The following is a 12,740-nucleotide window of genomic DNA, read 5'->3' as shown; positions in this document are numbered from 1 at the left end:
AAAAAAAAAAAGAGATCGAGACCATCCTGGCCAACACAATGAAACCTCGTCTCTACTAAAAATACAAAACTTAGCCAGGTGTGGGCCGGGTGCGGTGGCTCACGCCTGCAATCCCAGTACTATGGGAGGCCAAGGAGGGTGGATCATGAGGTCAGGAGATCGAGACCATCCTGGATGACAGGGTGAAACTCCATCTCTACCAAAAATATAAAAAATTAGCCGGGTATTGTGGCAGGCACCTGTAGTCCCAGCTACTCAGGAGGCTGAGGAAGAATGGCGTGAACCCAGGAGGCAGAGCTTGCAGTGAGCCGAGATTGCGCCACTGCACTCCAGCCTGGGCGACAGAGCGAGACTCTGTCTCAAAAAATAAATAAATAAATAAATAACTAGGTGTGGTGGGCACCTGTAGTCCCACCTACTCAGGAGGCTGAGACAAGATAATCACTTGAACCCAAGAGGCAGAGGCTGCAGTGAGCCAAGATTGCGCCAGTGCATGCCAGCCTCGTGAGAGTGACACTCAGTCTCCAAAAAAAAAGAGATTGAGACCACCCTGAACCCTATCTCTACTAAAAATACAAAAATTAGCTGGGCTAAAATACAAAATTAGCTGGGCGTGGTGGTGTGCGCCTGTGGTCCCAGCTACTCGGAAGACTGAGGCAGAAGAATCACCTGAAACCGGGAGGCGGAGGTTACAGTGAGCCAAGGTCGCACCACTGCACTCCAGCCTGGCAACAGAGCAAGACTCCATCTAAAAAACAGAGAGAAGAGGGGACGGGACGGGTGGGGAGTGGGGAGGGATGGGAAGCGGGGAGGGAAGGTGGGAAGGGAAGGCAGGAGAGGGGAGGGATGGGAGGAGGTGAGAGAAAAGGGGAGGGGACGGGAGGGAAAGAAAATAACCCACATACAAAGATCTTTGATGTCCTTAAGAAAAACGTAAAAGGAACTTGTGACCAAAAAATTTGAGTATACAAGGAATACAAACTATAACATCCTACATGTTTTCTAAAATAATCTTCAAGTTATTTCTTTCAGATACTGCTCTTACCCTACCAATTTAGGACACTATGTACTTTTTCAAGAAAATTACCTACTCCCTGCACTCAGTGAAATGAGTTTCTTTCCTTGTATCAGATGGGGAAATAACTGTAAGAGTTCTCTAAAAAGCAAAGTTATATAAAACCAATTAGAACTTCTCCATAAAAGAAGAAAAATAAGATTGCCTCCTAGTGGTTCACTGTATTAACTATAACTCCTAGGTACATTATAGAAATAACGATTCAGTAAAGAAGTTTAGAGCAATGAACTTACTGCAAAAAGAAAAACTGAATTTATACTAAAGTGTTCTCGTCAAAGTCAACTTACCTTTCCAGTAATTCTCTACTTTCCTGCACATCTCTAGTGGAAAGCGTAAGAAGTGTAAGATTAGCATAGGCCAGCAGTAAGTCTGTATTTGTTGCTCGCCAGTCACTTTTATCAGACTCCAAACACTCTAAAGACTCCAGATATTCCTATTTTGTGGAATGAACAGTAAGTTACAAAACTTAATCAAATGTTAAGAAATTAATCATTTTATGCCTACAAATTCCTTTTCTCACTCCATGTTTGTGAAACTATATTGATTTTACATCAACCTTATAAATGAAAACACCAAAATATATACATTTATCATAGTTATCTCCCCAATCTTCCCATTATAAATTTAACTGATCCTAGTAAAAAATTTCATTTTATAATTGTTCTACATAAATAAAAGAAATGTAAGTCTTGAGGGGCACTGCTGCTTTAGTACAAAAAGAAGTATGCTAACTGCCTACATAGAAATGTAAAGACCCAATAGCTTTTACCTACCTTAAGGGTCTGTACAACACATGAATTCCAATCTAAACTTGAACGCAAAGCTATGTTCCTCTCTGCCTCATGGCAGTGGGCCACAGCATCCTTCAACCTTTTATTTGAGCGATACAACTCCACTAGCCGGATGTTCACATGGACGTCATCAGGTCTTACATAAAGTTCTGACTGAATCAAGTCAAAAAGTTTATTCCATCCATCTTCACCTTCACAATCTAGAAGCTGTTCCTATTTAGAGGGGGAAAAAATCATTAGAGTAACACTTGTGCAATTTTAAACAAGTCATGCTCCCAAAGAGCACCATTCCACTATGTCTAGCTTTATGATGATGCCACCAAAAACACCATCCTGTAAGCCTTATTCGTCCCTTCTGAGAGTTGCTTACAACCCAGAAACTAACCCTCAAGAACTGTATGTGAAGAAAAGCATCTGTGATTACTGCAGTAGCTCATACTCTCCTCAGAAACTACCACGACTATTGCCACACATCCCTGTCCATCTGAGTCACCACCAGAAGCCTAGACGTCCCCAGTCAATCCTCGGCAACAAGGCCCTTACCTTCAAACTGCTCTGTATCTCCTCAAATCTGACTCAATCCCGCATCCCCTCTCCTCCCACTGTTCTGTTACCTTCATCATCATCTCAAAGCACTGTCATCACCTCCTGACCTTAAATGAAGAGAGTGTCATCTTAGGATAACCCCCACTACCATGATGACAAGGAGAGGAAGTAGGGTTTGTGGCCACTCACTCCTCATTTGCCATGCTCTCACATCAGCCTCTCAAGAAACTAGGACTACAGGCATGCACCACCATGCCTGGCTAATGTTTTTTAATGTTCTGTAGGGATGGGGTCTTGCCGTGTTCCCCAGGCTGACTACTCAGTTCTTTAATCACCTCATCTCCAGTGATGTTGTCCTCCACTCCAACCTCAACCATCCATTTGCCACTGACACAGGTTTTCAAAATCTGTATTTTGGTCATACCACTGAAACCAGCATACCACCCTTCTTACTCTTCCACCTCACTGGGGGCCTATATAACCTTATGCCAGAAATATACTTCTCCACCACATGACAAGTTCCCTTCAGGATAATGACATCATCAAGTTTTAAACACCTGTAAACACATATAAATACACACACTTTCTTCTGTCAGGCAAAAAATGCTATAATCCCTTAAATCCATAATTACTGTTTGCTTACAGATCCCTTCAACTAATTCCCTCTTATCCTCACAAGAACCCTCCCAATTGGTTTCTGTGTGCTGAGATTTGGGAAATCACAATCCCAGGCTAACTGATTTCATTTTCATTATCTCAACCCTCAAACTGGTCCTGCCTAGAACAAAATACCATTTTAGTACTAACAGACTCACTTTCTCCACTCCCTGACACTTCACACCTCCTATTTCCTCAATTTTCCCATACCTTCCTTTGACTCTCACTTTCAACTTATAACCTAGGTTCGACCCTCACTGAGAAACCTGATACTATCACATATAAATTCCATTTTACTTTACCTACTTAAACTCATCTTCCCCCAACTGTCTCTGCTATCAAAGACCAAGCCGCCCATTTGTAGTCTGTATTTCATTCCCCTCTCTCCTTTATCAATTTCTCCTCTTCTGGATGAGATGGATGATACCCTGGCCTCTCCCTAACTGCAAAAGCCCTAGTCTTTGACTCTATGTTAAAAAAATTTTTTAAAACCACTGAGTGCTTTTTTAAAAGTTCTATCTCATACTCGAGAGAAAAGCCTTCTCAACAGTAATACTCTCATTCATTAAACAAATGTTAGAAATTGTTTACCTTAGCAAGCCTTAAATTTTAGGAGAAATGGATTTGCTTTGCATGAGAGTTATAAATCTCACGGACTTCAATTCCAAAAAAAAAAAAAATCTGATACAGGAAAAGTGTAACAGCGCCTTCAAGTTATTAAAGAAAATCTTTAAAGAACGCTTCAAAGTATCTAACTTGTTACACTGCAAGAAAAGAATCCCCTACCATTATGTATGTTCTTTAACACTACTGACACCAAATTAACTGGATTGCCACGCCCAACATGGGAATTATGTTTGAGGCATAACACCTAAAGAATATAGTAAAGAAATCTGCACAATTAGACCTAACGTTTTAGACTAATATTTAAAATCCAGCAGCTTACTACTGGGGAGAAAAACTTAACTTGTCAGTAATATTTATCTTTGGAAGCATTTTCAATGCTTTTCAGCTTCAAAATCTGCACATGATTGTTCATAGCAGTTGAACAATAGTCAAAACCTAGAAATAACCAAAATGCCCCTCAAAAGTGAATGGTTAAGGTTGGGCGCCGTGGCTCACACCTGTAATCCCAGCACTTTGGGAGGCTGAGGTGGGTGGATCACCTGAGAACCCGGGAGGCAGAAGTTGCAGTGAGCCAAGATAGTACCACTGCACTCCAGCATGGGCGACAGACAGAGCAAGACTCTGTCTCAAAAAAGAAAAAAAAAAAGGTGAGTGGTTAAATTGTGGACCATGAAATACTACTCAGAAGTAAAGGAACCAACTATGGATATATAAAACTTAGATGAATCACAAATTGTATTATGCTGAGTGAACAAGCCAACCTCAAAAGGTCACATGCTTGCCCGGCACGGTGGCTCACGCCTGTAATCCCAACACTTTGGGAAGCTGGGGTGGGCAGATCACTTGAGGTCAGGAGTTCGAGACCAGCCAGGCCAACATGGTGAAACCCCGTTTCTACTAAAAATACAAAAATTAGCAGGGCATGGTAACGTGTGCCCATAGTCCCAGCTACGAGGGAGGCTGAGGCAGAATAGCTTGAACCTGGGAGGCGGAGGTTGCAGTGAGCCAAGATTGCACCACTGAACTCCAACCTGCGCAACAGAGCGAGACTCCGTCTCAACAAAAAAAGAAAAAAGAAAAAAAAGTCACATGCTTCATGATGACATTTACATAACATTTTGAAATCACAAAAGTATAAAGATGGAGAACAGATTAATGGTTGCCAGAGGTTAGGCACAGTGAAGAGAAGGAAGCAGCGTGACTACAAAAGGGGTAGCATGAGGAATATCTCTGTGGTAATAGAGTAGTTCTGTATCTTGACGGCAGTGGTGGTATGAATCTACACGTGATAAAATGAAAAGAAAACTATACACACACATTGTGCCAATGTCAAAATTCCTGATTTTGATATTGTGTTTGGTCAGGTAAAACAGGTTGAATATCCCTTATCCAAAATGCTTGGGACCAGAAGTATTTCAGATTTTGAATTTTTTCAGACTTTGGAATATTTGCAGGATACTTAGCAGGCAGAGCATCCCAAATTTGAAAATCTGAAATCCAAAATGTTCCAATGAGCATTTCCTTTGAGCATCAGGTCAGTGCTCAAAAAATTTCAGATTCTGGAGCATTTAGGACTTTGGATTTGGAATGCTCAACCTGTATAAGCATTGGGGAAAAATGAAGTAGTATACAGGATCTTTCTGTACAATCTTTGCAAGTTCCTGTGCAAAAAAATTTATAATTATTTCAAAATTAAAAATTTTTAAATTTCTATCAGAAACATATAATGGGGGTAGGAGGCTGCTAAAGGCAAATATACATTTATAATTTAATATTGTACATGTACAATAAAATTTACATTAATAAACATTACAATATACATTTTAAATGTTTGCCAAACATATTTGTGTAGATTTTCTCCAGAACAGTCACTTAGTTTACTAAGTTTACTAAGTTACTAAGTTTACAGTTACTTAGTTACTAAGTTTACTAAGTTACGTCTTATATACCAGACAAACCTTTATTTTTTGCTTGAAAACCTTAGTATCTCAAAATATAATCCCTTCTACTTTCAGACAATAGTTATTAGAAAACTGTTCTTTAAAATATCCCTAAACTGTCATCCTGTAGGTAATTTTCACTTAACGAAGCAAAAATTGTACACCAAATTCTTTAATGTAAATCTTAGCTCTACTTAATTTACAGCTACTAAACTGTAAAATCCCTAAAATATTAATTATCCCAGAAGGGTAAATGTCACTTATAAAGTATAACAATGTCTAATAAGACAGCAGTTGCTCGGAAAGGTTTTAATACACTTTTAAAGAAAATTTTAAAGGAAACACAAACACCTGGGCTTAAGGTTTGCTAGTGAAAAGTAATTTAAACTCCAAATATTAGAAATGGTTATGTCTTAAGTTTTCTCCCTTTACGTTTTGTTTGTTTTTTTACCTTTAGTTTATAAATTGCAGGACTTCCTGGGAAAAGTTTAGCTGCTCTTTCAACCCAGTATTTTGCTCTTCCATCAGTAACATCATTTTTACAAAGCAATTCTGCAATCTTCAACACAAGATCTTTTTGTGTTGGGTTTAATTCCACTGAACGCTAATATCAGAAAAGAAATTAAAGATTAGTAAATTATATGTATGTATGTAGGAGTATATATACTTACATATAAAGGTTAAAAAATTATCACTCCAACCATTATAAAATTCTACTTCTAGAGAAAACATGTTACTTCAAAGGTGTTAAAGTGCCTTGGAATTTTCTGGAAATTAATCAAATAAAAATTATATCTGTATCATTTGAATGCAAAAAACACAAAAGAACACCATGTCTGACTGTTAGACTTACAATTTATAGGTGTTAAACAATTCTAAATCTGTTCCAAGCTGTGTCGCATAATGGTACTGTGATACCAATGCCTATTTTATCATATTCATAAAATATATTTGACTTACTCATAAAAATTTGTCTTGGCATCATGTGTTTGGCTATGCAAAGGCTGTATTTGAATCCTATAACTTACCCTGTAACATTCAACGGCTTTATCTGTGTTTTCTTCCAATTCATAAAGAAGACCCAGAAATCTGTGAGCTTTGGGATCCCTCTCTTGCACATTTATATAAGTACATATGTATCTGTTTTTTAAAATACAAAAGTAAATTAAACTTAGAACTGTACTTTTAAATGCTAACTGAAGAACACATCTTAAACCAAAGCAACCACTAAACTCGTTTATATTGTTACTCAAGACTACCACTATTTATGCAGATAACTCAAAAGTATTCATAGAAAGAAATGGGTAATACTTAAAAACACGTACATAGAGTTGACCACATACTCATTTTACCATTAAATGTCACAATTACCAAATTTTCTCCAGTGTTATCCACACATAAGAAATGAACATATAAATTGCTTTTTCTTTCTGATCACATTTTAGTAAAGCACTAAGTTTTGCAAATAAATTAGAAAAGTGATTACAGTAAACATTTTAAAAGTTATCATAATGCAAAATACTAAAGAGCAACAACTTCCCAAACAACAAAGGGAAATATATTTACCCTTTAAGCGAGAAAGTAATTTCTAACAGTACTATATCCAGCTAAAATCGAACAGAAGAAAAATTACTAATTATAGTACCAAATATAGGAAATCTCCATTTCTCAAATCAAGTGACAACTAAAATAAGTAAATATCCTCTAGGTTCCTTGACAGTATTATGATCAGAGAAATTAGGCCAGACCTAAACTAAGGGAGCAAAGTCTCACAGTAAAAAGGTACAAGGGTTAACAGTCGCAGTGCTGCTAGTTACATAACTTATGTACCACCATTTTTCCTTTCTTACCAGCATTTCCATCTTTGGATGCCTTTAAAAGCCTGCCTCCCGGCTGGGAGCAATAACACACACCTGTAGTCCCAACACTACAGGAGGCTGAGGCAGACAGACTTCTGTGCTCAGAAGTTCAAGATCAGCCTGGGCAACACAGTGAAACCTGTCTCTACCAAAAAATGCAAATCTTAGCTAGGTGTGGTGGTGCACATCTGTATCCCCAGCTACTTGGGGCGCTGAGGTGGGAAGATCTCTTGAGCCCGGAAGGCAGAGGGTTACAGTGAGCCAAGATGGAGCCAGCCGCTGCACTCCAGTCTGGTCAAGAGAAACAGATACTGCCTCAAAAAAAAAAAAAAAAAAATGCCTGCCTCCCTCTTCATTTCCTGATTTAATCCACTCCAAGTCAGGAAATCAGAATCACCAAGCTTCCTATCCCTAGGATACAGCCTTAGAGCATCACATATTGTGTCAATTAAAGATCTTTTATACAAAAGCCATTCTCCTGTCTTGCAATTGCAGTTTAATTTTTATTCACTGCTATTTCCCATCTGATTAAAGTATCTGATATCTAACCAAAAATAAATTAAGATATAGGCATGGTCCTCTTTTACTCTAACACAAGACAATTTTTAGAAAAAGTGTTTTAAGACAAACAATTTCTTGCCCTTGATATAAACAAACAGCAGCATGCAGAAAACACTAATTACAGTTTCAATCTCAATGGAATCTAGGTTGGTCATTAGCATCAGTCTGAGTGATAAATCCCTTATTTCAGAATACACTTAGGAAAAACTACTAAAGAACATATTTTTACCTATTTCAAAGAAAATGAGAAAAGGCATTGATTTTAAAAAAACGAATACATGTTACAGTTTGTACTTACTTTTAGCAAGATCATATTCTTTAGCTTCATAATACAGCTTTGCAAAATAGAATCCTTTCATTGACTTCTAAAAAAATATTGAAAATTGTTTTACTTTTCATACAGAAATATTTTCCAGCATTTTTTCAAAAGTAGTAAAAATTTGTCCTAAGTTTATGTTCAGATATGCCGTTTTCATTCACTTAAAAGTATTTTTTAAAGCCTGAAAAATGCATAATTCCATGTTTTATAATTTCCTGTCATAAAACAAAAAATAGAGCTGGATGCGGTGGCTCATGCCTACAATCCCAGCACTTTGGGAGGCCAAAGTGGGCGGATCATCTGAGCTCAGGAGTTTGAGATCAGCAGGCCAACATGGTGAAACCCCATCTCTACAAAAATTAGCCAGGCATGATGGCGGGTGCCTCCCAGCTACTCGGGAGGCTGAGGCACAAGAATCAGTTGAACCCAGGAGGTGGAGGTTGCAGTGAGCCAGAGGTTGCAGTGAGCTGAGATCGTGCCACTGTACTCCAGCCTGGGCGACAGATCAAGACCCCATCTCCAAAAAAAAAATACTACTAATAATAAATAAGCTGGACGCAGTTGGTCACACCTTTAACTCTATTTAATTCTAACACTTTCAGAGACCAAGGTGGGAGGCCTGCTTTGAGGCCAAGAGTTTGAAACCAGCCTGTGCAACACAACAAGATCCTGTCTCCAGGGGGAAAAAAACAGCCGGGCATAGTGGAGTATGCCTGTGTTCCTAGCTACTCATAAGGCCAAGGCAGGAGAATCACTTGAGCCCAGGAGATTGACTCTGCTGTGAGTTATGACTCTGACACTGCACTCCAGCCTGGGTGACACAGGGAGACCCCATCTCTAAATAATAAATACATACACACAAAAAATAAATTCAAGAAAGTAAGACAGACAACAGAAGTTAAGAATTTTCATCAGCCTTGGAAATCTTGGAAACCCTGTGGTACCACTCTCTCACTTAACAAACAAAATAAACCAGCTTTCTCGGGGGAGGAAAGGTATTCCAGAAATCTCTTCTCCTACCATGTGTAAATCTCTATGGGAAAGAATAAGTCAGTACTTAGGACCTATTAAGTCACTGAGGATTCCCTGGTCCATGTACTGTTCTCTCTACAGATCAGATCAGTATTTTACAGTCAAGTATTCAAAAAGGCAGAAATAAACATTGAATTCTTCAAGTAATAAACAAGGTCCACAGCCTGGTTCCTTGGTTACATAAACTCCAAAGTCCAAAATGCTGATACACATCAGGCTGGGTGCGGTGGCTCACACCTGTAATCCCAGCACATTGGGAGACTGAGGCAGGCGATCACTTGAAGACAAGAGTTCGAGACCAGCCGGGCCAACATGCAGAAACCTCATTTCTACTAAAAATATGAAAATTAGCTGGGTATGGTGGCACACACCTATAATTCCCACTGCTCAGGAGGCTGAAGCCAAGAATCGCTTGAACCCAGAAGGCAGAGGCTGCAGTGGGCCAAGATCGCACCACTGAACTCCAGCCTGGGAGCCTGGGCAACAGAATGACTCCATCTCCAAAAAAAAAAAAAAAAAAAAAAAAAATGCTGATACAACCAGATTATGTTCCATCCATGTGATAAAGAGTATACAGCTACTCAAACATCTTATTTCTGAAATTCCAAGACCCCAGTGAATGTCCAAAACGATGAATAGTACCCAACCAGGTTGCCATCAATGGAAATATGTTTCCTGTTTGTGTCCTCCACCCACAAATTTAATGTCTTGCCCATCTTAACTAAGCACTTATCACACACTGTGGCTGTAACTTTTGCAGTTTGGGATGTCACAACAAAACTAGTACAAATTTCTTTTTCCTTCTTCACAATTTCATGGACAAAAGATTTGTTCTTAACATAGATCTTAGCAACCCCAGTACATAATCTTTTTTCTTTCCTAAGTCAAAAACTCACCTTTTCACTTAAAGGAAGCACTGTAGGGCTTCTCTCTGGCATTTGTGAATTGCCAGCATTGCTACTCTTGCTCTTTGGTGCCATTTTAAATAATATAAGGGTTACCTGAACACAAGCACTGCAATACTCCAACAGTTGATCTGATAACTGAGATGGCTAGTATGTAATTAGCGGGTGGGGAGCATATACAGCGTGAATATGTTGGACAAAGGGATGATTCGTGTCCTGGGTAGGACGCAGCAAGAGGCTGTGAAATTTTATCATATTATTCAGAACTATTTGCAATTTAAAACTTATGAAATGTTTATATAATCTTCCATTCAATTTTTTTTTTTTTTTTTTGAGATGGAGTCTCACTCTGTCGCCCAGGCTGGAGTGCAGTGGTGCAATCTCGGCTCACTGCAAGCTCCGCCTCCCGGGTTCACGCCATTCTCCTGCCTCAACCTCCCGAGTAGCTGGGACTACAGGTGCCTGCCACCACGCCCGGCTAATTTTTTTTTGTATTTTTAGTAGAAACAGGGTTTCACCGTGTTTGCCAGGATGGTCTAGATCTCCTGACCTCGTGATCCGCCCGCCTCAGCCTCCCAAAGTGCTGGGATTACAGGCGTGAGCCACCGCGCCCTGCCCCATTCAATATTTTTGGACCATGGGTGACGCAGGTAAGTAAAACCACATAAGGCAATACTGTGGATAAGAAGGGACTACTGTACCAGCAACGAACACTCAGAAAAGCAAGTTAAGAAAGCAATTCCATTTACAATCGCATCTAAAAGAAAAAATGCCTGGGAATAAATGTAAACAAGGAGGTGAAATACTTGTATGCTTAAATTATAAAATGGTGCTCAAGGCCAGGCTAACACCTGCAATCCCAGCACTTTGGGAGGCCTCAGCAGGTAGATCACTTGAGCCCAAGGGTTTGGGGCCAGCCTAGGCAACATGGAAAAACTCTGTGTCTACTAAAAATGCAAAATAAATATCCAGGCATGGCAGCATTTGCCTGTAGTCCCAGCTACTCCAGAGACTGAGGCAGGAGGGTGGCTTGAGCCCGGGGGGTCAGGGCTGCAGTGAGCAGTGATAGCACTACTGCACTCAAGCCTGGGTGACATAGCCAAACCCTGTCTAAACAAAAACAAAAACAAAACTGCTCAAAGAATTTAAAAGACCTAAATAAATGGAAAGACATCTATGTTCACACATAGGAAGACCTAATATTGTTGAGATGTCAATATTCTCCAAAGTGAGCTACAGATTCAATACAGTCCCTATTTCCCAAATTTGGAATCCCAAAACTCCAATGGTCACTTCTGCAGAAATGGAAAAGCCAATCCTCAAATTCAGATGAGACTGCAAAGTGCCCAAAAGCCAAACACTCTTGAAAAAGAACAAACTTGGAGGAACTCACACTTCTCAATTTCAAAACTTACCACAAAGCTACAACAATCAAAACAGTGTCATACGGCATAAAGATACACACAGACCAACAAAACAGAATTGAGAGTTCAGAAATAAACCCATAAATCTATGGCCAGTTGGTTCTGACAAGGGTCCTAAGTCCATTAAATAAGGAAACAACAGTCTCTATAAAAATGGTGAAGGTACAACGAAATTTCCACATGCAAAAGAATAAAGTTGGACCCTACCACACTCCATATATAAAAATGACCCCAAAATGGACCAACAACTTAAACATAAGAGCAAAAAGCTGGCCGGGCGCGGTGGCTCACGCCTGTAATCCCAGCACTTTGGGAGGCCGAGGCGGGCGGATCACAAGGTCAGGAGATCGAGACCACGGTGAAACCCCGTCTCTACTAAAATACAAAAGATTAGCCGGGCGCGGTGGCGGGCGCCTGTAGTCCCAGCTACCCGGGAGGCTGAGGCAGGAGAACGGCTTGAACCCAGGAGGCAGAGCTTGCAGTGAGCCGAGATCGCGACACTGCACTCCAGCCTGGTGGACAGAGCGAGACTCCGTCTCAAAAAAAAAAAAAAAAAAAAAAAAGAAAAAAAAACAACACTTTAAGAAAAACAGGGTAAATCTTCATGTCCCAGGATTTAGCAATGTATTCTTAGATATGACACCAAAAGCACAAGAAATAGACAAACAAAAAAACAGATAAAATGGATTTAATTAAAATTATTCTGTAGCCTGGCATGGTGGCTCACGCCTGTAATCCCAGCACTTTGGGAGGCCAAGGTGGGTGGATCACCTGAGGTTGGGAGTTCAAGACCAACCTAACCAACATGGAGAAACCCTGTCTCTACTAAAACACAAAATTAGCCAGCCATGGTGGCGCATGCCTGTAATCGCAGCTGCTCAGGAGGCTGAAGCAGGAGAATCGCTTGAACCTGGAAGGCAGAGGTTGTGATGAGCCAGGATGGTGCCACTGAACTCCAGCCTGGGCAACAAGAGTGAAATTCTTTCTCAAAAAAAAAAAAAAAA

At 39.9% G+C, this 12,740-nt stretch overlaps 1 protein-coding gene across 1 annotated transcript in view; it reads right to left on the bottom strand.

Moving 5' to 3' along the window:
- LOC108536784 (E3 SUMO-protein ligase RanBP2-like) overlaps nucleotides 1-12,740 on the bottom strand; it is a 75,250-nt gene that overhangs the window by 50,842 nt on the left and 11,668 nt on the right. Inside the window, 5 exon segments of the mRNA XM_017883814.1 lie at nucleotides 1,363-1,508; nucleotides 1,849-2,079; nucleotides 6,088-6,240; nucleotides 6,665-6,776; nucleotides 8,351-8,421. Coding sequence (XP_017739303.1) covers nucleotides 1,363-1,508; nucleotides 1,849-2,079; nucleotides 6,088-6,240; nucleotides 6,665-6,776; nucleotides 8,351-8,421 — 713 coding nt within the window.

This window comes from Rhinopithecus bieti, unplaced genomic scaffold (assembly GCF_001698545.2).
Source record: "Rhinopithecus bieti isolate Rb0 unplaced genomic scaffold, ASM169854v2 scaffold_13742, whole genome shotgun sequence".
Classification (NCBI taxonomy): domain Eukaryota; kingdom Metazoa; phylum Chordata; class Mammalia; order Primates; family Cercopithecidae; genus Rhinopithecus; species Rhinopithecus bieti.
This window is presented reverse-complemented; position numbering and strand designations above follow the sequence as displayed.